Here is a 22,955-nt window from a genome sequence, read left to right as displayed (position 1 = left end):
GATCATATTTTGAAACCGAAAATGTCGTGCATCATGTAAATCAATGCATTGAGCAATTATTGAGTGCTTGCAGATTATAAGTTTTTTGTTTGTTTTACTTGTGCACCTGGGGCCGAATTCACAAAGCTTTGCGTTCGCAAGTGCTGCTTGCCAGCACTTTCTTGCAGGCCGCCGTTCGACAGCGGTTTTGCTCGCGAACGGCGAGATTTCCTTGCCGTACGTAGAGAGGATGAGACCGGGACTCCTTTGTGCGGCAGCCTCACCGCCGCTGATCGCTAGACGGCGCCGATATCGTCGCTAGGCCTTTTCCGGTTCCCTTCAAAGCTAAAGCGGACGGCGCTTCGGAATGAATTACCGACGCTCACGAGCTGCAATATTTTCTTATTGTTGTTGTCGCTTTTCGCAATAATTGTACACAAAGAAGAAAAATACGCTGATTTTAGGAGCGTCGTCCACTACGCAGCGAGCACAGCCGAGCCGGTTGTCTCCCGTCGGAAGCCGTGCGCTGCAGCTAATCTCGACAATTATCGGAGCTCTCGTTCATGTTAAACGTTTGACAGCGGATATTGTTTTTCAAAAAATGTACAATTTATGCATCGCTTTATCTAGCGGAAATAATTTTGCTTGGAACAGAAGCTGCAGCCGATGTTTTCATCGCCGGCAGCGGAGGCGCGCAGCTTCGGGCGTCATCGATATTGGCCCGTCGATCGTGCAGCGGGCGGTGCGCCGGCCGAACTGCCGTCTACTCTGGACACCTCTCGCGCGCCAGACGTTCTACGGCACTGGAGGTCGGTTCCCCGTCGGTATATTTGCCGCTAGCGTGGACTTACTTTAACCGGAAGTGGACAGTGTTTCGCGAAGCGCGTTGGCGACGAGGAATGTCACGTGACATTTGGAGGAGCACTCGGCGAGGAGTAGAGACCAGCCGACGAGGAGAGTAGCGAAGGAAAGAGCAAAATGAGCGAGCGCCGTGTTTCGATCATCAAACGCGTGTAACTCCGCTATTATGGCACCATTTCGAAAAACTCTCGCGGATACGTTTTCGTTGTAGACTCGTCTACAACTGCAACACCACAACTAAATTTCGACCTCTGGCTGGTTTAGGGGCCCTTTAAAGTCTCCCTTGCACAGTTCCCATGGTGGCAGTCAAAAACACTGACGTAAGTGTACCGACCGATTTCTGAAGCTTTTTTTTTTTGCACTCCCGCGTGGAAAATATCCTCTTGCCGAAGCTGAATTTTGATGCTTCTTGTTTTTTTTTTTTTTTGTTATGGTTGACATAACCATGCAACTATTGCTATAACTAACATGTAACAATTGATAGTTCCTAAATAAGGTTACGAAGGTGAACAGAGTGTAAATCCTGCCTAGCCTGCTATGATATTCAACTTTGTAGTGTGTATACACAGCATGCGTTTTGCTTGACAATGTATACAGGGTTTTTATTTTTGAGTTATATTTAATTTTTAAAAATCGCCTGTGGTAGTTAGCATAATTCTTGTCTTTGAGCTGGATAATTTGAAGAGGTGGACATTACTAGGCCGATAAAACGAAACACGTATTCAAGTATTTAACTAAAATTCACTAATTACCTTCTTAAATAATTACTTTACAGCTCATATTTCACTTTACGAATTGTAAACACTAAGCTTGCAAGACGTATCCCCTTTCAAGGGCAGCGATAAGAGAAAGCGGCCGTCGAGAGCAACGGGCAACGTAATCTCCTGCCCGTTCTGGACACCAAACTGCTTCACGTCAGAAAGCGTTATGTGGAAAGGCAGCGCCCGCCCTGATTAAAGAAGACATGCAGCCAAAGAACACCGGAGCGCACAGTGCTTACATGGTCGCAGAACATTCGTAGCAGGTGGTTCAATTGTTTATCGCGTGATGACCAACCCACAAAAACTCGCGTGTGCTATATTGTCACGTGGTATTGAGAGTCAAGACCAGAGTAGCAAAACGGTAAATGACGAAACTAACTCTTTATTGGGCGAATCTGTGCCCCGAAAACCAAACTACACTCAAAGCACATCAATAGCGGCGAACACAGTCGGCGATCGTCGAAAAATCTGATCATCGGGTCGAGTGCGTCGGCTTTCATACACGAATTATCGAAGGTTCCAGAGTAATCGCTGGTACCTGCGTGTCTTCAGTATTCGCGTCGCGCATACAATCAGGACCATTAGTTTATAGCGATGCCTTTCCAATGCTAATGGTCAATGCTCGGAGCGACGGTCCGCTCACGTTATCAACGGGATCAGCCAGCAGTGAGCGGTGGATGATAATGCTTCCTGTTCGTCTTCTTCATTACAAGACAATATAGAATAAGACATAAGGCATCGCTTCAAAATACCGGCCCAGATTACACAAGGTTCGGTGACAATAGACAGCGAATAGAACCATCGATAACATTCAAGAAACTTCCGATAAATGCGGACGCGTCATGCGCTGAGCGATAACATTTGTTAACCGGTGAAAAGGTCATTTGTTAACCGCCTGGGCATATTTTGCGAAGCCCTTCTAACATAATTGCTATTTACACATGGAACATTTCTATCCTGCTCGACACTCCTTAAAGTAACGGTTGAGTGGCTGTTCGGCGTACTGTATAGTTTAGTATACAATTCCTGAGGTGCTTTTTATATATTGTCGAAATTACTGATGGCATTGTCCCGCCCACCTTTGTCTGCCTACAGCCTGTTCTTGTCTGTGTTCAATGGTCTGTGTTTCTGAACTCATGCTGCCGCGGTGCTTTCTTCGCTCCTTCTTCAACCTTTCAGGCGTTATAATATGTAATGTCACATAATCTGTTCCTATTTATCAGCTTTCACATTTCAGCCAATTCCACCTATCTCTGCAGTTACACTCGTTCATGTAACTTCCTTTATTTATTAGGTCCTTTGTTAATTTGGGGGAGTCCTGTCTGTTTGCTTTATTGTTGCCTTGGATCTAGCTTCAATTGCAGCCTCAGAAATTGTTTTATTTATAGTTTCATTCATTAGTTCTGTGCTATTTTCATCCTTCTGTTCAAAAACTTATGTGTTTCTTTGTGGGCACCACCCTCAATTCATCCGCTTTTCAACTGACAGCTTCTAGCTGAGGTGCTGAGCAGCGAGTGACGACTTCAACGCCTCTTCAGTACAATGAGGAATCAGAGAGAGTCACCGCAGTGGGCAGGCGAAACGATTACTGAACTTTATCATATGCTAACCGACCTATTGTGTAACACTCTACAAAGTACACCCATTTGTTTAGCTATACCTTCCTATGATTTTACATGTAAATTCATTTTTCTGTCATGTTTATTTATTTACCTTATTGTGCTGTCCGTATGCTGACAAGGCAGAAGGCAAGCAAATCATACCGCTTGAGTCACGAATGGGCCTATCAAAACAGCAGTGAAATGTCATCCGTGGTGGAAAAGTGCGAAATGCCGTCTGTCTTCTCAAATCGAAAGTTACGTTGATTCTATAAGTCAAGTGAACGCGATTTTGTGTAGTGATGTCTTTCACTTTGTCATCCTTGAGAAGCACAGTACATGACATGGGAACAACAGGACGCACACACCCAGGCAAAACAGGGCACAAGCCTGCAGCTTTTAAGCCATCGAACACATGATACTGCATCAGCCTGCCGACTCTCTGGACAGAACGGCCCGCAATAAGCCTGCTAAACGATACCTATAATCACACGTTAAGTCCACATAACTTCAGAACATCGGGAATAACTGCGATGTGAGAAAGAGCTTCCTAAAATGATCACTCTTAAATGTTCATTCTATATTTCAAGGATAATCAAAACCAATTGATTCGCATTTCTTGCTTTTAGAGTTTATTATCAAACAATGCCAACTACCGGTGGATGAGTGCACGCCAGGTCCATGGCGCGGCTGACGCTGTCGAAGTCGTAGCCAGACTCGCACATGTTGACCAACACGTGAGCGTAACTGAGGACGTATGCGTTGAGCGAAAGTGAGAAGCAATACTCATTAAAGTGCCGCACCACCTGTTCGTAACAACTAACGTTCCTCAGTTGGCGATGATCACTCAGAAGTAAAGTAGCGTTTTCAGTGTTTCCGGTGGACACGAAGCTGGTAATATTGGTAACCTTTTCCACAACAAAATTCCTGTCGCGAATCAATTCTTGCAGCTTTTTTGCTAAATATTTTTTTGTTGCACCGTCCCTTGTCATCTCCATCTGCTTAAGAAAAATAGTTACAGGAACGTCACGGCTAAGCACTGGATTTTGAGGCACCGTGGCGTACCTGATTGCCTCGAGCTTCTTGTAACCCAGAAAATTTTTCAACGTCAGCTCCCCAACACTGCTGTCACCAAACTGCTGGACATGACTCATGCTAGTCCCATTCTTGACCACCTCGTATTGTTCGATGACTGTTTCCTTGTGCAAGTCTGCCTTGTCGGCGTCCTCCATCCAGTTGACGCTGTAGCAGTCGCCAAGGTACGTGTGGCGCTTTTCGTCGAGGTAGCAAGCCCACGTAAACTCGGCAGAGTTCGCTGCCGTCGTAGCGTAGACATTTACGTTATCAGGCAGATGATCTTCGAACATTGAGCCAGACTGGCAAGCTTCAATATAGATGACCATGTTTGCGAATTTTTTGTCTGTATGAATCTTCTTGATGACTTTATTGAATTCTGTAGCAAACAGCAGATCCTTTGGAAAGACGAGAAAGCCTGGCGCACCGTGACCAGCAAAGTTGATGAAAATATGGTCGTGGGGTCCACTAGTGATAACTTTTCCACTTCCGCCTTTAACTTTCTTGCCTTGAAGAATGTCGAGAAAATTCTTTGATGTTACGAGTTCTCCGCTGTAGTCTTTGGGAACACCTTTGTAGACGTTAGGACCTTGCGGGTGGTTGATAATTACTCCGGGCGTCGGGTTCTTCTTGTTGTGGGCGATGTCGTCTTTCATCATGACAACAATACGCTCGTCGGGAATTCCGTGGTTATGCAGCACGTGGTACGCGTGGCAGATATCCGCTTGGTGACGGTAGTTGTAAAAACCGCTCGAACCGGCCACGAGGAACGCCCATATCTTTGGCTCGTTATCGGCGTTCTGTTCGACCGAGTAGGATTCTTTTACAGGTATCGCAAGCACCAAGAAAAATACCAGTGGTGGTTGAAAAATAAACATTGAGGATATGATGCTGAACTTCAGTTTCGATCTTCTGTTCAGAGCTCACTGTAGAGTATCTAGCGGTCTTCAAATCTTTTCTCAATATTTCTTCGAAATGAGAAATTTTCACAACACAAAGTACGTCGTGGTAAAAATATCCTGGGAAAAAATAAAGAATAGGACGTTAAAACCTTCAATATTTTATTATGAGAAAGGGAAAGGATAAACAATGGTTGTTATTTCCGAGAAATCATGTCACTCGCCATTGCGGGCTGTACAACGCTTACACTTTTTTCCAAGCAATACCATTCCTCAAATTGTTGTTCGTTGAAGAACATGCTGACTTCATTTGCTTTTTAGAGTAATGTAGTGATTATATGGAACATATTGCAATACGAGTATAAGTTTTGGTGCGCCCATTGAGGTTATTGAGTCCCGTACGTTCAAGGATGTGCATACAGTAACTGCGGCCGAGGATGGGAGGTGGGACGAATGCCGCTATAATAGTCAATCCATTTTTGATGGGAAAGAGGTAGAATCCCTCTTATTCGGCCATTAATAATTTTTACTTGCACATACTGCGAGTCCCTCCAGAGGCATGCAGGAGTGAGAACTCGTAAACAGGTAAAAAGTCCCAGATGTGTGAACAATGATGAAAAAGAAACAAATTAGAAGCACCAAAACAGCAGAATGGCCGTAGATGATCACAAATTACAAATAACGCTAAACCAAACTTAGGATGGGAATGTAATCATATGATTTTAGGATTGTTCAGTTTATGGTGCGATCAGTAACTTACTCTAAGGTGCAATTGCAAATATGTATATTGAATACTTTTGCACACGACATGACCCGTCGGTAGGCGGGCGAAATTATTGTGATTAGTTCATACTGAGTGTATTAGTTTGTATTGAAATACGTCATCTTATTCTTGGCCATGGAAAAGCAGATAAACTAAAGTCTTGAAATAATACAACTTTAAGCAATTGGCTGATCGTTCACCATAGTAATTAAGCCAATTACACTGATTAGACATGGACAAAACGTTATGCATTTGCACAGCCAGCTTTTTATTTCCGTGAACTATATTATTTTATTACTTTTTAGGAGCTTCCGCATTATATCTGCGTACTCGAGGGATGGTCTGACAAAAGCTTTGCAAGCATTAAACACGTGATAGTGCATATTTCATATTTTTGAGACAGCAATGTTTTCCGCGTGTTTTCCGGTATATTGCACTAACATTCGGTTCCCAGTCGAGCTTACTTTCCAGGAGGACGCCTAGGTATTTTATATGAGTATATGAAAATATATTAGCGTTTTTAAGAGTGCATGTATAGTGATGTGTGTTTTCAATCTTAGTAAATGTTATGACTTTGGTTATAGCTGCGTTAACTTTCATACTATATATTGAGACCATTCATATATAGTGTGTAGTAGTGATTGAATTAGTTTTCTTTTGTCTTTAAGAGTTTTGACCTTGAGTACACGACACAACATCCACAAGTACACCAAGTGAATTTGGTGCCTCAATTCAAAACTGAGTTCCGTCTACGCACAGCATGCTCACTCAGAGCCCGCAACGCAATTGAAGCCGAAGAGGTCGCCATGACAATTGCAGCAGCGGCAGGCTTCACCACAATTCTAAGCGACTCCAAGGCAGCCATCAGCAACTTCCCTCCTGGCATCGTAGCTCCTACAACGCTACGACAATTTCACCCACTTCTCTCTTCTCGTTCTCACTTTCTCCCTGAGTATGGAAGCGAGGAGGACGATGACGACGCAGATATTTTCACTTGTCCCATCGAACTGGTATGGGTTTCGACACATTCGGCGAACCCGGGAAACGAGGTTGCCGACCAAAATTCCCATGGATTTGTCCAACGAGCGGTGGGAGAGGCCGCTCGGAGGACTCGAATAGGGTATCTTTGACCATAGAATCTCGAGACGATCGGGACTACCACCTCACCCTAAATTGACCTAGTACGTGTCAAGAAATCACCTGGCGTCGATTCCAGGCGCATTCCTTTCCTTGCCCCCAGATCCTCTCCTACATGTACCCCAAGCTAATCGACCCCCACTGTAAGATATGTCGAGAGCTCGCCACTCTCAACCACATTATCTGAGACTGCCGGAAGGACCCTCCTGCCACTCTCTCATGGCGGCTCCCTCATCCGGGGCATGGAATAATATTGTTACGGGGAATAGTTAGTTAACAGTAAGTGGCTAGCGCTTGTCTAGTCAAGACTGCACAGAGCGCACAGGTTCCAGCAGGTTTTCAGTCCGACAGGAGAGCCTCTGACCCGGCCCCACTACAATGTCTTTGTCTTTGCCGTTGCTCGGCCCATTATTACCGGCCGATGAAGCACCGTCCCGGTGCTTGTTGTGGTCAAACTGGGTTATCACAGTTGTAACGTTTGAGGCGGGAAACATGTACGACGTCTCTTCGTGGTGTGGCAGTCGATGAGGTGAATGCCATGGGAGATATCTGATAGGTGACAGGAGTCACCTGGCGCAGCACGCGGTAGGGCCCGACGTACCACGACATTTCCTTTTCACAGAGGCCGACACGACGAGATGGGAGTCAGAGAAGGACGAGATAGCCCGGTGGAAAATCAGTATCCTGGTGTCGACGATCATAAATGGGCTTTTGTGTGGTCTGCGATGACGAGAGCCGAGCGCGGGCTACTGCGCGCGACGAGCGCACGCGTGATCTTCGGAGCTTCTTTACAGAACAGAAAAGGGAGCCAGACCCAAAGATTGGACGGCAGTCTCCGAAAGCAGCATCAGTCTTCGCATTTGTGAAGGGGGGGGTGTGATACCCAGGGTCAGCGTCGTTCGGGTCCTGGGCACGTTTGTCGAATTCAACGGCTGGAACGGAATGGCGTTGCTTACAATCATTGCAAAGACGGACAACGCTTTCCCCCTCGTTCGCTGAATCGCAAACAGACACCAAGGCATGAAGGAAGCCACTCTCCACAGCCTGATCAGCACCTTGGTATTATGGTACTTCAGGTACACGATTTCTATGCACAACTGGCTCAGAGCGGAGCGAGACAAGCTCAACGCTCTCATCCGCAAAGTAGTCAAAAGGGCTATCGGGCTACCCATCAGGACCCATTCCGAGGACGGAATGGGTCCTCAAGCTGGGGGTGCACAACACCGCCGAGGCGATTGCCGAAGCCCATGAACACGTAGTGGAAGAGAAACACGTTGTGGAAGAGAATAGTGTGGTGTCCTTCCTTGTGTCCTTGTCTACCCAGCGCTGTTATTTTTTCTAAAACCATGGACGCGCGCAACTCGCTCGCCTGACCACCACAGCGGCAGGTAAACGCATCCTCGAAGAGATGTGCGACCCCCCCCCTCGCCCTGTGGGGTCCTCGAAAGTCAGTAACCCGGTTCCTAGGTGCATTCGAGACAAGTTCGAAGTGGCCCCCGTGCCCGGAATGGCCATCCCGCCGACAACGAGGGCAGACGCAAGGCAGGAGCAGTGGCGATCTTCAAACAGACCAAGCAACAAGGCATCAGAGCAAAGTTCGTGGACGCCGCGGAGTACAGCGATGGAAAGACCTTTGCCGTCGTCGTGGTCAACTCCAGCGGCAAGATTTCCAATAGCGCTTCGATTCGCACTTCAGACACCGAAGTCGCCGAGCAAGCGGCCATCACCCTCACCCTGCTAGATGGTCGTGCGTCCGAGATCTATAGCGATTCCAAAACGGTTAGGACTTTTCAGAAGGGCCGCATCGCCGATTAAGCTGCTTGTCTTCTAAGCCTCTCGAGTCTGGAGGCTCTCACCCATCATTCGATTTACTGGTTACCCGCTCAAGTAGGCTCGGTCGACCGTGCTCACCCGAACCTCAGTCATTCTGCTCAAGAGGCTGCGCGCGACCTCACCGCCCGCGCTTACTCTGTAAGGAGTGCCGACTCCACTCCCCCCTACTGCCACAGCGACGCTATCGCTACTAACAACGAGGCTACAAAGTTCTTTTACATGTCTAGAAGGGTCTTCCCACCCCGTCACCCCAAGTTGAATATGGCGCAAGCCGTTTATCTTAGACATTTCCAGACCGGCACATATCCGTGTCTGCCCGTTTTACACAAAGTTTATCCCGACGTATATATCGCGACGATGCCTGCCCGTCCTGCGAGCAGTCCTTCACTCTAGTACACATGCTCTGGGAGTGCGGGTCGAGAAACCGCAAGTTCAGCAAGGACGAGTGGGACTCGCTTCTGCGTAGTCCCGCTCTTGACAAGCAAATCCTGTCGGTCCGGCGTGCTCGCGACCGGGCCTGTGAGCTAGTACTGCCGGTCCGGACGTGGGACTAGCCGGATGCGCGACGTGTTCGCGCCATCATCGGACCTCCAATAGTCATTTCACTCACTGAATCACTCAGGGGGCCATCCGTATCTTGCGTAGTGCTTGGGATTTGAACGGCCGCACTGAAAACACAGAATGGACTTCAAGGCAGTTTGTTAATTTAATGCACCCTTTTCATATGCCTGTCGCAACATCCGATAAATGTTTTTATGGTTGTTACCAGGTTTTACCAGAAGCTCGACACTACATTGCTCAACACGTTGGTCTAAGTCTGTCGGAAATACCAAGAACAACTTGCAAAAAGTCGACACTGACTTAAGTATACTTACGTGATTTGAATGCGAAAGCATTGAGATTGTCTAAGTTACCACCTTAAATGAAAACTCTGCCTATTTCCACCTTGCTCTAAATTGTATCAACCCTAGTCTACCTCAATCCGCCTTATTCCACTTTTCTCCACTCGAATCCACCTTATTCCACCTGTATCTACCTTGCTGTAATCTGTACCAACTTTAAACCGCCTTAAGTCACCCTAATCCAATTTAATCCACCTCAAATAACCTTAATCCACCTTCATGCACTTTAATCTAGTTTATTCTAATTCTGGGAGTGGGGTGGGTCGGTTTTTTGGGCGTGGGCCACGGCTTCCGCCCCACGCCGTGGCTCTCCCCCGTGGGATTTCGCAAAGCGAGCCGCAGCAGTCCCAGCGCCGGGTATGTGACGTCATCACTTGGTCACGTAAGTTTTATTACTTTCCGACGCTAACACCGGACGATCGCCGGATGTTTCGCTTCATGGCGCATATAAGGCTTTCGCCTTTACAAGACATGCATAAAATTAAATCTTGTCATACAGCACTCCAGCTGGTACTGTAGGTGAACGGGAAAGCGAGGAAGCAACGCCTGTTGAAAGCGCTTGTTTCAAGTATTGTGGTAGCGTCGTCTGCTGCAATGGGAGGCTCACTGACGCCAACGAGAAAGATGTTCTCGTGGCGCGCGTGCCACTGGGAATGCGGTGCATGGGCTCGAGCACGGCCGGTGGAGCGAGAGAGAAATAATATTTCTTTCTACTAGTCAATTAACGCCGCAGAAGATAATTTCCTCAGCAGCGCCTCTATCCGTCGACCGGGATCCTGAAGGACTCAGCGGCAGCTAGAGCTTGGCTGAAGATTCCTCGTTGAGTCTTGCTGTCCGGATTGCGTAGCAAGGCCTCCCAGGATTCTATCCACACCATGTGTACCACATTCGCTAGTTCTTTGCAGAATCTGCACTGTGGTTTGAAGACTTACGGATCGAATTTGCTATATTGCGCAGGGTTTGGGAATACCCCTGTCTGTAGTTTCCGCCATGATACTTTTTTCCTACTGAGGATGCGGTCCGCCGCCGGAAAAGCCTGTCTGCTCAGGCTGTAATGCGTAGTGATTTCCTGATAGGTTCTCAGTTCCTGATTTCTGTCTACGTCCTCAGCGGGTTGGAGTTCCCCTGGGGGCCGACCGGAATGTGAGACCTCTGGCGACTCTGTGGGCTTCCAGGTTTTCCCTGAGACACTGGTGCGCGGGCGCCCACACGAGCAGTAGTCGCTCCATGGCCGCCCTCGCTCTATTTAATATTTGAGCGGCGGCTGCCGTAACCCGTTCTCATTCAAAATTTTTATCGCATTTTGTAATAGCTGATGACCACATTGACTGCCTTGACCACCTGATGACCATTTGAACCCCGGGTGACTAGCCACGAGAGCTATGGCCATCTCTTCAGCCTATACGGTTGTGACCCCGCTGAATGTACAACACGACACCGGGGATCCACCCTCATGGACTGCTACCTCCACGTGGGCAGTTCTATCTTTATATTTCACTGAGTCCACGTACACGGCGTCATCCCTGCCTTGGTATTTTACCTGTAAGGCCTCCGCTCTATCCTTCCTTCTAACTTCGTGGAAGGCTGGATTCATATTTTTCGATAGTGACGGAACAATAAAGTTGTCTCTCACGTGCCGGTCTATATCCCGCGATTGCCTTTGCTCTTGCTTGGGCTGATATCCCAGGCTCTCCAGTACCTTTCTTCTAGTTTGTCTAGAGTATCCAGTGATGCTGCACCGTGAGCGCCACCTCAACAATCTCCGCGAGCGTGTTAGATACTCCCAGTTGCATTAACGTGTCCGTGGACGCGTTCGGAGGGAGGTCGAGCGCTACTTTGATGCCTGTCCGGAATATTATATCGATTTTCTTGCGTTTCGTGACCCCTATTCTGAGATAGGGAACGGCATATACCACTCTGCTGATGATGAAACTTTGGCTAGTCGCAACAGACTGGCCTGCTTCATGCCCGATTTTCTGTTCGAGGTACTTCTTATGAGGCGACACGTTTGGTTCGCGCTGGTTTCCCGTCGCAAAATAATCTCAGAGTTCTTGTCATTCGCCTGAATAATTAGGCTTAATACCCGAGTCTTGTCTACCAAGGGGACCTCTTCCCCGTAGACGTGGAGGTGGGTGTTCACCTTATGGTTTCGCCCATAGCGCCTCTTTCCAGGTGGTCTTAGAAACAGAAATTCCGATTTCTCTACCAAGCACCTAAGCCCCTTCGGTTTCAGGTATCTTCTATGACTCCTGTCCCCAGCTTCCAGGGACTCCTCAATCTGTCCGTCATTACCTTTACATGACCGTCATGTAAGGTCATCGGCATATATGCTGTGCATATATGCCGATGGCATGCTGAAGGCATATGCTGACGGCATATGCGATATATGCTGAAGGCATATATGCCTTCAGTTTCTCCGGGAGGTCCAACATCGCCACATTGGGTCGGCGACAGCACGGACACCTGGGGCGTCCCTCTGTTTCCTAGCTTTATATTCTCGATAGGCCTTTAGCCCAGCTTTAGAGTCACTTTCCTATCCGTGAGGAAATCCCTGACATAGTCGTATACTTTCTTGCCCACATAAAGGGAACTCATGTTCTCTAATATAGTGACGTTCCTTACGTTGTCAAAAGCTCTCGCAACATCCCATCCCAGGATCACTCTCGTGTTCCTTGCGTCTTTGTCTAGGGCTTGCTCTTTTAGTTGAAGCATTACATCGCAAGACAGCAGCCTAGACCTAAAGCCAAACATGGTGTCCGGATACAAGCTTCTGGCCTCCATGCACTTATCGAGACGCGTTTGCACCACGTGCTACATAAGCTTGCCCACGCAGGAGGCATTTTCGAGCGCATGTCCAAGTGCATGTTCTTCGATCTCCTTATTGTGTGGATAAAGGAAAATCGCAGGGTACCTTATGTTATCCCTAACGCTACCTGACGACGAAAGCACAAGTGTCGATGCATTAAAGACAGACACATGACGCACACATCCCCCTTTGTTCGCTTAGTCTACTTCACTTCGCACTCCGTCTGATTTGCTTACGCATCCTTTTAACTCGTTTATTCATCCTTAAAATTCGCCTAGTCATCCCCCTTTATTCGCTCAGTCTACTTTGTTTAGTCATCTCTCTTAATTCGCTTAGTCATTCACTTACGTTGCTTTATCGTCCACCTAAACTCGCTTTATCATCCATCTTGCTTGCTTACGGGAGTATGAGTGCGTACGGCGGTATGAGCCATTGATTATGACGGTTTTTGTACCTTTCGTGTTGTCGACGCGTTTTCAATCAAGGACTTTGAAGGTCGACTTAACAATGAGACATGTAAGACTTTCGTCTTAAAAGGTGCGGCCTGCTGCGTCAGGCAGACTGCAATGCGAGGGAACGTGACAGCTGCAGTTGCATTCTTGGCCGCTTGGCTGGGCCGAACGGCGTGCCGGGGATGGAAGGCGTCGGCTTCCACTGACGACAGCATTCCAAGCGCGTTCCTGACGCATTTTCTATGCCGATCCCAGACAACAGTCCAGACTCGTGGTGCCGCGGCGGATCACGCCGTTTTCGATGCATGAGGCAAGCCGCACGGTCGAGAGAAAAAAATCTGAACACGAGCTGAGATTAGGTCACTGCATAAGGCATCATCTTAGTCATCATCATCATTGCGTCTCTGTCTCAAGGCTTGTCCGTCCCCGACGACGAAGCCTGCTCTTCCTTTACATTTGGTGCCAAAAACCGCGGAAACAGGCCTTCGACTTCAATGGGCCATGAAGCTCTTGAAGAAGATGCGTGCACCTCGAAGTGCTCAGCAGAGGCGAATCGTAAAAGAGATCAGCTCTTGAATTCAACGAATTCAACCATGTTTCGCTCCGGACTAGCCTTAAGCACCTCGAGAACAGCACGAATGAGCTGACCAAGATCGACGGTGAGCTTCATGCCGAGATGTGCAACTATGATATAGCGGATGACTGCGATTCCGTATTTGAATATGAAGTCCAGGCTGCTACAACACCATATTTTCGAGCTGTCTAATCATCAGACCGCCGGTACTAATGTTCGTGTTAAACCAACACCCACACTGCCTACCAGCTGGATGCGTTCTGCTGATAACGGTTCCCCAATTAGTGGCACTGTCGCACTTGGACCAAGACTGCCCAAACTGGACCCGCTGAGGTTTCATGGATCAACGACGAAGTGGCAGTCATTTTTCGATCTGTTCTGCCACAACGTGCATGAGAGCTCCCGTCTCAGGGACATCGACAAGGTCCAATATCTCCACTCTCCAGTGGACGGCCCGACAGTCAAGGTTATAGCAGGGATCCTTGCTGCCGAGAACAGCTACACCGATGCCATTGACATTCGCGAGAAATGGTACGAATGGTTCGGGAACGCCAAGGTCATGGAGGTAAAGTACCTTGAAAACCTGCGTACCCTGAATCAGGTGAGCTCTTCTACTCATGTCACGGGGTTGCGGGACGTTTAAGATTTCGTACAGGTGCATACAAGAGGACTGCGAGGTCTCGGAATCCTGCTTCGTCATAGACAGCAATGCTCGGCGAAGTGTTAACGAAAGCCTTCCCTCAAGATGTCATAGTAAATTACCATAGGCACAGACGCCATAGGGCAAATAGCAATCGGCACCTATGGCTAACAGCGGAGGGAGACCTCGGAAATCTCCTGTAGTAGTTCCACGACGAGGTTGACTGCAGGGAGAGAAATGCACACGGTCCACGAATGGTAGCGCACTAGAGGTGTCCAGCGCACACCTGGTGCGCGGATCCGGTCACCGTAAGCCACCAGTATCATCAGCATCAGTGCTTAAGAAATGTTCCACAGAATCGTGTGTGTTTTGCAAGAAACATCATGCAACATTAAAGTGCGACCCTCCCTTGGCCCACAAGGACACATGCCTGCGCAGCACACGCAGCACAGTCACAGTGTAAGCTGGTGGAGCGGCTTAGGAGTAGCTCCAATTTCGGCACGTCGCACACCAGGGTCTTCGCGACAAAGCCTCTTCGCCTCGTTTTGACAAGAGCGATCTGAACTGTCCGTCCGGCGTCGACGGCGAGCTGCGGCTTGTAACGCTCTCTGCACAGCACTCTGCTGAGCACGATGATGCCTGGTTGTAGCGATGATGCCTGGTTGATGCCTGGTTGATACAATTCGCTTCTTCAGCAGCGGTTCGTATCTTGCGAGGAGACGCCATAACGTGTACCGAAGAGGCACGGCCGCTGGAAGAGGTATCCAGAAAAAGTGGCGCACATCTCACATCGGAATCCCGTTGACTGCGCGCCTCATCTGAATCGCATCTCGTCGTCGGCGCCTGCGCACTCTGCGTTTGCAGGCACCTTAACTAGATGTCGCCACCATACTGGCGGTGGCTCGGGTCGTCCAACGGTGGCGGCGGCGGCGACATCATGAACCGGAATGGCTATTGGAATGAGCCCATAACAGCTTACACTGTAAAAAGCGTCTGCTCACGGCAAGCAGCACCTGTTTCCTATGCACTATCAAGGGGCATCGGGCCCAAGACTGCCGCCGCAAGGTCAATTGCAGCCACTGCGCCAGCAGACATGCTTCATCTATGTTTAATATGAACACATCGCAGGCGGTTACTACTGAACCGAAGCAGCCTCTCAGCCACGCGTCGATGGATGCTATGCAATTAGGCAACATGAAGTGTTGCAAAGTTGTCACTGCTATGCTACTTCAGATGTTAGAGCATGCATGAGGGGCCGCAATCGTTGCTGCTACGTTTGAGGCAGTCTTGACAGCGGCAGCCACCGTACTTTTGTTAGCCAAGAGCTATCGCGGAAGCTGAAGCACGAGTCATAGATGAAGTTTTCTTACGCATACGCGTCTTTAGTCATCAAGTCAGTTTCACAGGACTCTTGTGGAAACGAAGGCTATTGAAATCCCGCCCATTTTCGAGGGCGCGAGGGACGCGCGCTTTCACGAGGAGTGAACCCACGGCGAACAAACGCGCGTTCTGCGCCGTGCTCCCTTAAAGGGCAGCTGAATCATATTTCGAAAAAAGTGAGCTTTGAACAAATTATTGTAATTTTTCACCCCCTGAATACGAAAATGATAGTTTAAGAGGCCGGAAGTCACCGCAAGTTGCTTTAATTTAGCAAAAACAAGCCGTAACGATTGCGGGAGACGCCGCAGGTCGTTTAACTGGCTCTGATGGCGAACACGATCGTGACGTCATCATAGGTATCCGCGAGGAGCGTGATTCGAATAGAGCGCGCACGTGACCCCTGTATTGGCGTCATTCTCGCACCCGGTCTTTCGCCGCTACGCTCGGCGTGCGAAGGGGGCTGAGCTTCAACAAAAATTTAAAGCGCGATTGCGGCGCTGCTACGCGCATAATCGAGAAAATAACTGCAGGAGTTAAGTTATGCTGTGTCAGTCTTCCAAACCCCCGTAAAACTTCGAATTCTAAAACCTCTAAAGCTTCCCTTTAAGGGCTGCAGAAGTAGGCGTCTCTTTCCTCCTTTACAATCACCATAGATGTAGAGCAAACGCGCCTTCTTCCGACGCGCGAAAGGCCGTGGGGGGGGAGGGGGAGGGAAGGGAGGTGACGTTTAGCTGCGGCACCAAGTGCCTATTTATATCAGAGGCTCCGGCAACAGTCACCAACGCCGCACGCATTTTGTGCGACGCGGGCAAAACGCCGAAAGCGTCGACAACAGTTCCGCGTGTTGCCGGTGCTGCTGCATGTCCAAGTTTATACAGCTGATAAAGCTACTATCATTACTCCGTATAGCTATCTACAAATTTGCTATCGCAATTGATGCTTCGCCTTTCAGGTGAAATTTTAATTGGGACAGATGAAAGCAAGTAAACTTGCGCGATAAAGGACACAGACACAACAAAGGAGTACAGTGACAAGCTTTCAGATCTGGAAAATATTGAGATGTGACATGGGATGAGACCCATAGAACTAGTTACTAGGAACTCGGCACTCTGATGGGTATTGCAAGGCCCAATATAAGCAATGACAGATGCCGTAATCCTCTGACGCAATCGTCGAACTTCGTGCTAAATGCTCAACGATCTGTCAACATTACTGCAGTAATTCTGGCAACTTGAGAGCCTTGACATTGCAGATCAGCCAGGTTCATCCTAACATGATACTATCGTTTTGAAAGAATTTAACAACAATGTTAAGTAAGCTGCGCAACCATCACTACGAAGTAAGCCTTCCGTGGAAGGCGCGTGACGTCGAACTTAACGAGAACCGGTTTGTAGCGATTAAAATGTTACAGTGCCTCTTCCGCCAAATGTCAAAGAGTGAACATCTTGTAATTTATACGATATGCTGGTATCTGAAGGATGGCCATGCAGAACCCGTACCTCTACATGGCGCAGCCAAGAACAAGGCGTATTATATGCCACACCTCGAAAACATCAAGGAGTCTTCAACGACTACAAAGCTACGGGTCGTTTTCGATGCGGCATTGCATGCTGCCGGAATGACATCCTTGAATGATCATCCCGAGAAAGGCCCTGAGCTCAACAATGACCAGTTGAAAATGTTGTTTTCGCACGCATAAGATCGGGATGACCGCAGATGTTCAGAAGGCAAACGTTTTAGCGGATCATTATAACGTGCGCCGACAGGGATACGCTGAGATTCCTGGGGTTTGGAAATACGCGGACGGGGGCAGAAGACCTAATTCGACTCAAAGAGTATCAAATGACTCGGGTTTCTTTCGGTACTAGACCGAGTCCGTTTCTACTCAACGCGACTCTACAATAACATTTCTGGCACGGATTACAAGACTACTGCGCTAAAGTTGTCTTAATGTTTTTATGCAGACGACATGCTGACTGGAGTTCAGAACAACAAGGCCGCTCGCCAGCTGTATTACGATGCCACACACAGATTGTTGGCGCAGGCACGAAGCTGCAAAAGTGGGCAGCCAACAACGCTGAAATGCGTGGCTACATTGAGAAAAGAAGCGTCCGGTACTCCTGATAAGACAAAAACATTGGGCCTCATGTGGGACACTCAAGAAGACACCCTAAGCGTGAATTTACAACCGTTGTAGGAGTGGTTGAAGAAAGAAGAACCCACAACATGGTTGATTTTGCAGACTTCAGCTCAAATGTATGATCCACTGTGTTTTGTAGCACCGTTTCTGATCCAAGTCAAAATATTTTTTCAAAGCATCTGGTAATTAGGGATGTCGTCTGATCATCGAATTCCAGACGAACTAGCACAAGACTGGAAAAATATGGATGTGTGAAAAGCCTGACATTGTATCGTTGGCTGCCTCCAGACTGCCGTCTCTTGAGCTCCTTGCCAGAAGCAGAGCTGTACGTTTTAACAGATGCGAGTAATGCAGCTTACAGAGAAGTCACCTATTCAACCTTCCCAACACAGACTATAGGCGCCGGCACGCACTTCCTAATAGAAAAGCCCTGAGTTTTAAGCTGAAGTTCTTTTTTCTCACAGACAAAACGACTGATGACAGCAAGCTGCACAGAAAGCAGCTTGACGTGGCCTGGAACCCAAGATAAAAGCAACATCAGCAATTAACTATGACGGTGAGTACCAGCGAACGTTGTACACTTTGTGAGCACAATACAGTCATTACAGTCATAAACGTTATACAAATATAAATAACAAATTATACAAGTGAGAAAAAAAATAATTTCTTTTTTTAGTACGGCTGAAGTAGGACAATAAAAAGTCATTTTTAATAAGCACACTTTGCTTCACAGAACAATTGTACCGATTTAATATTTGAGGAATCAAATAATGCAACGTTGACCATGCATTGTACGAACTCTGGGCACTTTCCATTCTTCTTTATGAAGGGTGCTTGTGTAAATCCGCAGCTCAGCTAGCGACGAAAGCTTGGTACGTGGTGAGGCGGCAAAATTCATCAGGCGTAGCATATTAGTTTAATATTCCACGCCTGATCTATTCTGTTACTAGTGTAGTGTTATTTAGTAGTAGTTTTGAAAAGGAATCAGAAAGATGAAGGCTAGCCTAACCTACATAATTCAGGTGTATGCGGAAATGAAAGCTCAAAACAAGGAACTGAAAGCAGCTAATGAGAGGCTAGATGCACACTGTGAGCAACTTACGCTTGAGACTAGGATCACATGAGACTAGGATCGTCAGTCGGTGTCAGTACTCTCGTAATACTAATCTAGAGATTCAAGCTAATCCATACGCAAGCTCCGAGAACCTAATGGGGATTGCAGCTAAAATTGCTAAAAATGTACAAGTCCCCACTTCCCATATTGATACCGAAGTTGTTTACCACGTCCCAGTGCACAACAATAGAGCAGTAAAACATATACTTGCCGAATTTACCCGTAGGTAGGAGCGTGACGCCTTGCCAGAAAAAGCTCATATAATCATAGAAGTGCTCCGAACTCCGCCTAGACTCACAGGAGTCTACCTACGTTAATGAGCGTCCTTGCCCAAAACTTAAGCGTCTTATAACACATATAAACATGGGGCTAAATGAAAGTGCGTCTAGGTATGTAATTGAAACTCATGAGAAAGTCGGAAAAAGCACGGGGCTATTACGATCTACAGCAGCAAAGACGTTGCATAGCTTACCCAACCCAGAAATTTGTCACTTCATACACAACTTTCGTGTAAACTTCGATTCCTTAATCTTGAGTGAAACTTAGGCCAACATGAAACCAACTTTTTTAAGCTTACATTCATTTTTGCTATTTTTGATACTGAGACAATCACGTGGTGGGGGAGTAGCTATATATGTGAAGTCTTCTTACAAATCCACAGCTGTCGCGAAATTTTCAATCATTACAAATGACTACAAAGTTTTAACAATGGGATATGACAAATAAATTCTGTCTATCATTGACAGATCAACAAATAGAAATCGCCAACCTTCCTTTGAATGCGTGCAAAACATTTTGCATTATTGCTCGAGTAACTGCTGCTCTTCAACCTTACGAGGAAACTTTAATATCAATACAGGTGCAAAGATTTCAATCTGATCCATCTTTCACAACATTGTACATGCGAATACTTTGATTAATCTAATCTGATCTCCTACAAGAATTACTACCTCTGGATTCATTACTATCGATTCATTTATTGTCAATGCAGGCAACAATGTTAATTAAGCTGGCACCTTGTCATCTGCTCTTGGCGATCATAGTCCAACATTTATGTCTGTTGCTAAAGGGCGCTGTACTTATGAGACACGACCAATCATAACTATCTAATCATTTTCCGAAACTAGTCTTGCCTCCTTTGTTCTACTGAATGGGCCGATATAGAGAACGATGTTCCGATAGATGATGCGGACCATGCTTTCATGAGTAAATTCAGCAACATGTATAATTCCTTTTCCCATGGGTAACACAGCAACTGCGTATGAAGTCAGAAAACATTGGGTCACACTTATGCTCTGTCGGAAAATTAAAAACAAAGGTAAGTTGTAAAAATATAATTTCTGAAAGGAAGGAACTTGGAAGATCTAATTGCATTTAAAGAAATTAGAAAAAAGCTGCACAGTGGGCTACACAAGGCACCTAAAGAATATTACGCAAAATTATTTAAACAATAGCTGTCAACTGTCACGGTTCTCCGCGGCTAATGTGGAGAACGATATGGGAGGTAACCAACCAAAAAGAACGCACAAGAAATTCTATAGCAGAACTAGAAATCGATGGTTAAACTTGATATGGCGCTGAGCTTTCCGATACCTTTACCCGACATTTCATTAACTTTCGAGAAACAAACTACGATAAAGATGCAGCTTCTATTTCCAAGGAAATAACTGTTTCTGTGTTTTTTTTTAATTCACAAACGTCTTTCTCTCTTTTTTCTTCACCTTTCTGATCCATTTTAAATATTTGTGACAATTATGGCACTCAAGAACAGTTCTATAGCCTAGACACGGAAGGTCTTTCCATTAAGCCAATCAAACTTGTAGCCCACATTATTGCACCACATTCGTCACACACACACACACACACACATATATATATATATATATATATATATATATATATATATATATATATATATATATATATATATATTGCGTGTTTCATCTGGACGATGCGCGCGGGCACCCAGACGAAGACGAGCTGCTCTGGGCTCTCGAGCTATCGGCTGATCTGGCCAGCGCTGCAGCTATCTATTGTAAATGTACTTGTAAATAGTCTCCAGTACTTAATCCTTCGTTCGCGTAACATTTTCGTGGAGGTGCCGTTCCCCGTCCTCACCACGGAGCTCCGCAGCGGCCGCACCATCCAACTTTCCACCATGGCTCCCGGTGATGACACCACCTCGTCTGCTGCTACTACTGCAACTCCAACCACAACGTACGTCACGGTTGCCACTCCCCGCGATCCTGGCATATTCTCCGGCCAAGATAATGTCGACGTTGATAACTGGCTAAGCATGTATGAGCTTGTTAGCCGCAACAACCACTCGGACCCTACCATAATGCTAGCGAATGTCCTCTTCTCCTTGGGCGGAACACCTTGTGTCGGGTTCCGGACACACGAGGAGGAGATCTCTAGCTGGGACGCTTTCAAGGAGAAGCTCCGCGACCTCTTTGGAAATCCGACCGGTCGGCAGCTCGCTGCAAGAAAAGAGCTTGCTACCCGAGTACAGTCTTCCTCTGAATCGTACGTCTCGTACATACAAGACGTGCTAGCTCTTTGCCGGAATGTCGACGAGAACATTGTCGAAGTTGACAAGGTTGGCCACGTTCTCAAAGGGACCGCGGACGACGCGTTCAACTTGTTGATCTTCAACAATGTGTCCACCATCTAAGTCATTGTCAAGGAATGCCGCCGCTTTGTGCTTGCCAAAAGCCGCCGCGCCATTCCACAGTTCTCCCGGCTCCCTAAAACGGCTGCGACGTCGTCCTGCGTCGCCCTTACCGCTTCACCCCCCTCCCATGAGACCGTCACGCGTATTGGTCGCCGCGAGCTCGAGGCTGCCAGTCCTGCCACGGTCCATCCACGCCCACTTGACCCCACGATTGACCAACAAGCTCCAGCGATCTCCCTGATTCAGGAGGTTGTCTGGCAAGAATTTGCCAACCTCGGTTTTCCTGCTGCCTGCTCCATCTCCCGATCTGACGCCCGACTGGTGCCGACAGCTGCGCGTCGCAGCGATCTGTATTCCCCTCCCAGATACCGCAACCCTACAGAGTGGAGAACTCCGGACGACAAGCACATTTGCTTTCGCTGTCACCGCATTGGCCACGTCGCTCGCCACTGCCGCACATCCTGGACATCCCCGTATTCGAGCTACTTTTCCCCTCCTCCTCGCCCATATGCCGACCCTCGCCGTATGCCTTCTACCTCTCACGTATCCGTCAATGACAGTCGTCCCACTCGCTCGCCGTCACCTCAGCGCCGTCGGTCCCCGCCGCCCCAGCCACGCCACTATTCGTCGACGACAAATTATGGACCCTCCCGGACGAAAACTAGACCATGCAGCTCCTGGGGGTAGCGCTGCATTATCTTCGTCGTGTCGAAATCCTCCATTGATGCTCCCAACGCAGCAGAACTTGATGTCCACGTCGACGGTGTCCCTTTGACGGCGTTAATAGATACTGGAGCCCAGGTGTCCATAATGAGTAATAACCTCCGTCGTAGACTGAAGAAGGTTCTCACGCCTGCTACTAGCCGAGCCGTACGCGTCGCCGATGGCAGCACTGTTGCCGTCACTGGAATGTGTACTTCCCAGATAAGTAACGCCGACCGCCACGTTCCAGTTCTTTTTACAGTGCTGACCATTTGTCCCCATGACCTAATTCTTGGACTAGACTTTCTTACGGCGCATTCAGCTTTCATCGACTGGTCTACCGGTACCCTTTGCCTCGAACTTCCTCCACTCGCACATATTCGTGCCGAACAGCCGAACAACTTTAGTACGATCGCCTTCGTCCGCCTGCCGCGTAAAACCTTGACTTTCGTCGATTTGCTTTCATCTTTTCCTGTGCCCGATGGTGATTACGTCGCTTCCCCTGTTCCTGATGTCCTTTTGATGCGCGATATCACTGTGCCCCACTCCACCGTAACCGTCGCCGATAACCGGACATGCCTCCCCGTCGTCAATTTTGCATAACAAAGCAAGTTCTACCCCAAGGCATATCGGTTGCAACGCTGCGTGCTGTAGGAGATGACCACG

General features: G+C 47.7%; 3 protein-coding genes across 4 annotated transcripts in view; 1 reads left to right on the top strand and 2 right to left on the bottom strand.

The window, feature by feature from the left end:
- The window catches only part of LOC125943063 (uncharacterized), a 108,204-nt gene that overhangs the window by 24,922 nt on the left and 60,327 nt on the right, over positions 1-22,955 (top strand). The window lies entirely within an intron of this gene.
- Positions 1-22,955, bottom strand: part of LOC125943062 (uncharacterized) — a 104,740-nt gene that overhangs the window by 33,108 nt on the left and 48,677 nt on the right. The window lies entirely within an intron of this gene.
- LOC119440980 (legumain-like) lies at positions 3,838-5,061 on the bottom strand. The gene has a single exon (XM_037705752.1). It carries the CDS (start codon positions 4,930-4,932, stop codon positions 3,838-3,840), a length of 1,095 nt encoding a protein of 364 aa, XP_037561680.1. The 5' UTR covers positions 4,933-5,061.

The sequence above is a fragment of the Dermacentor silvarum genome, chromosome 2 (assembly GCF_013339745.2).
Source record: "Dermacentor silvarum isolate Dsil-2018 chromosome 2, BIME_Dsil_1.4, whole genome shotgun sequence".
Classification (NCBI taxonomy): domain Eukaryota; kingdom Metazoa; phylum Arthropoda; class Arachnida; order Ixodida; family Ixodidae; genus Dermacentor; species Dermacentor silvarum.
This window is presented reverse-complemented; position numbering and strand designations above follow the sequence as displayed.

Excerpts from the sequence above, each read along its gene's own strand:
- LOC119440980 (XM_037705752.1), bottom strand. The coding sequence starts at position 4,932 with ATGATGAAAGACGACATCGCCCACAACAAGAAGAACCCGACGCCCGGA.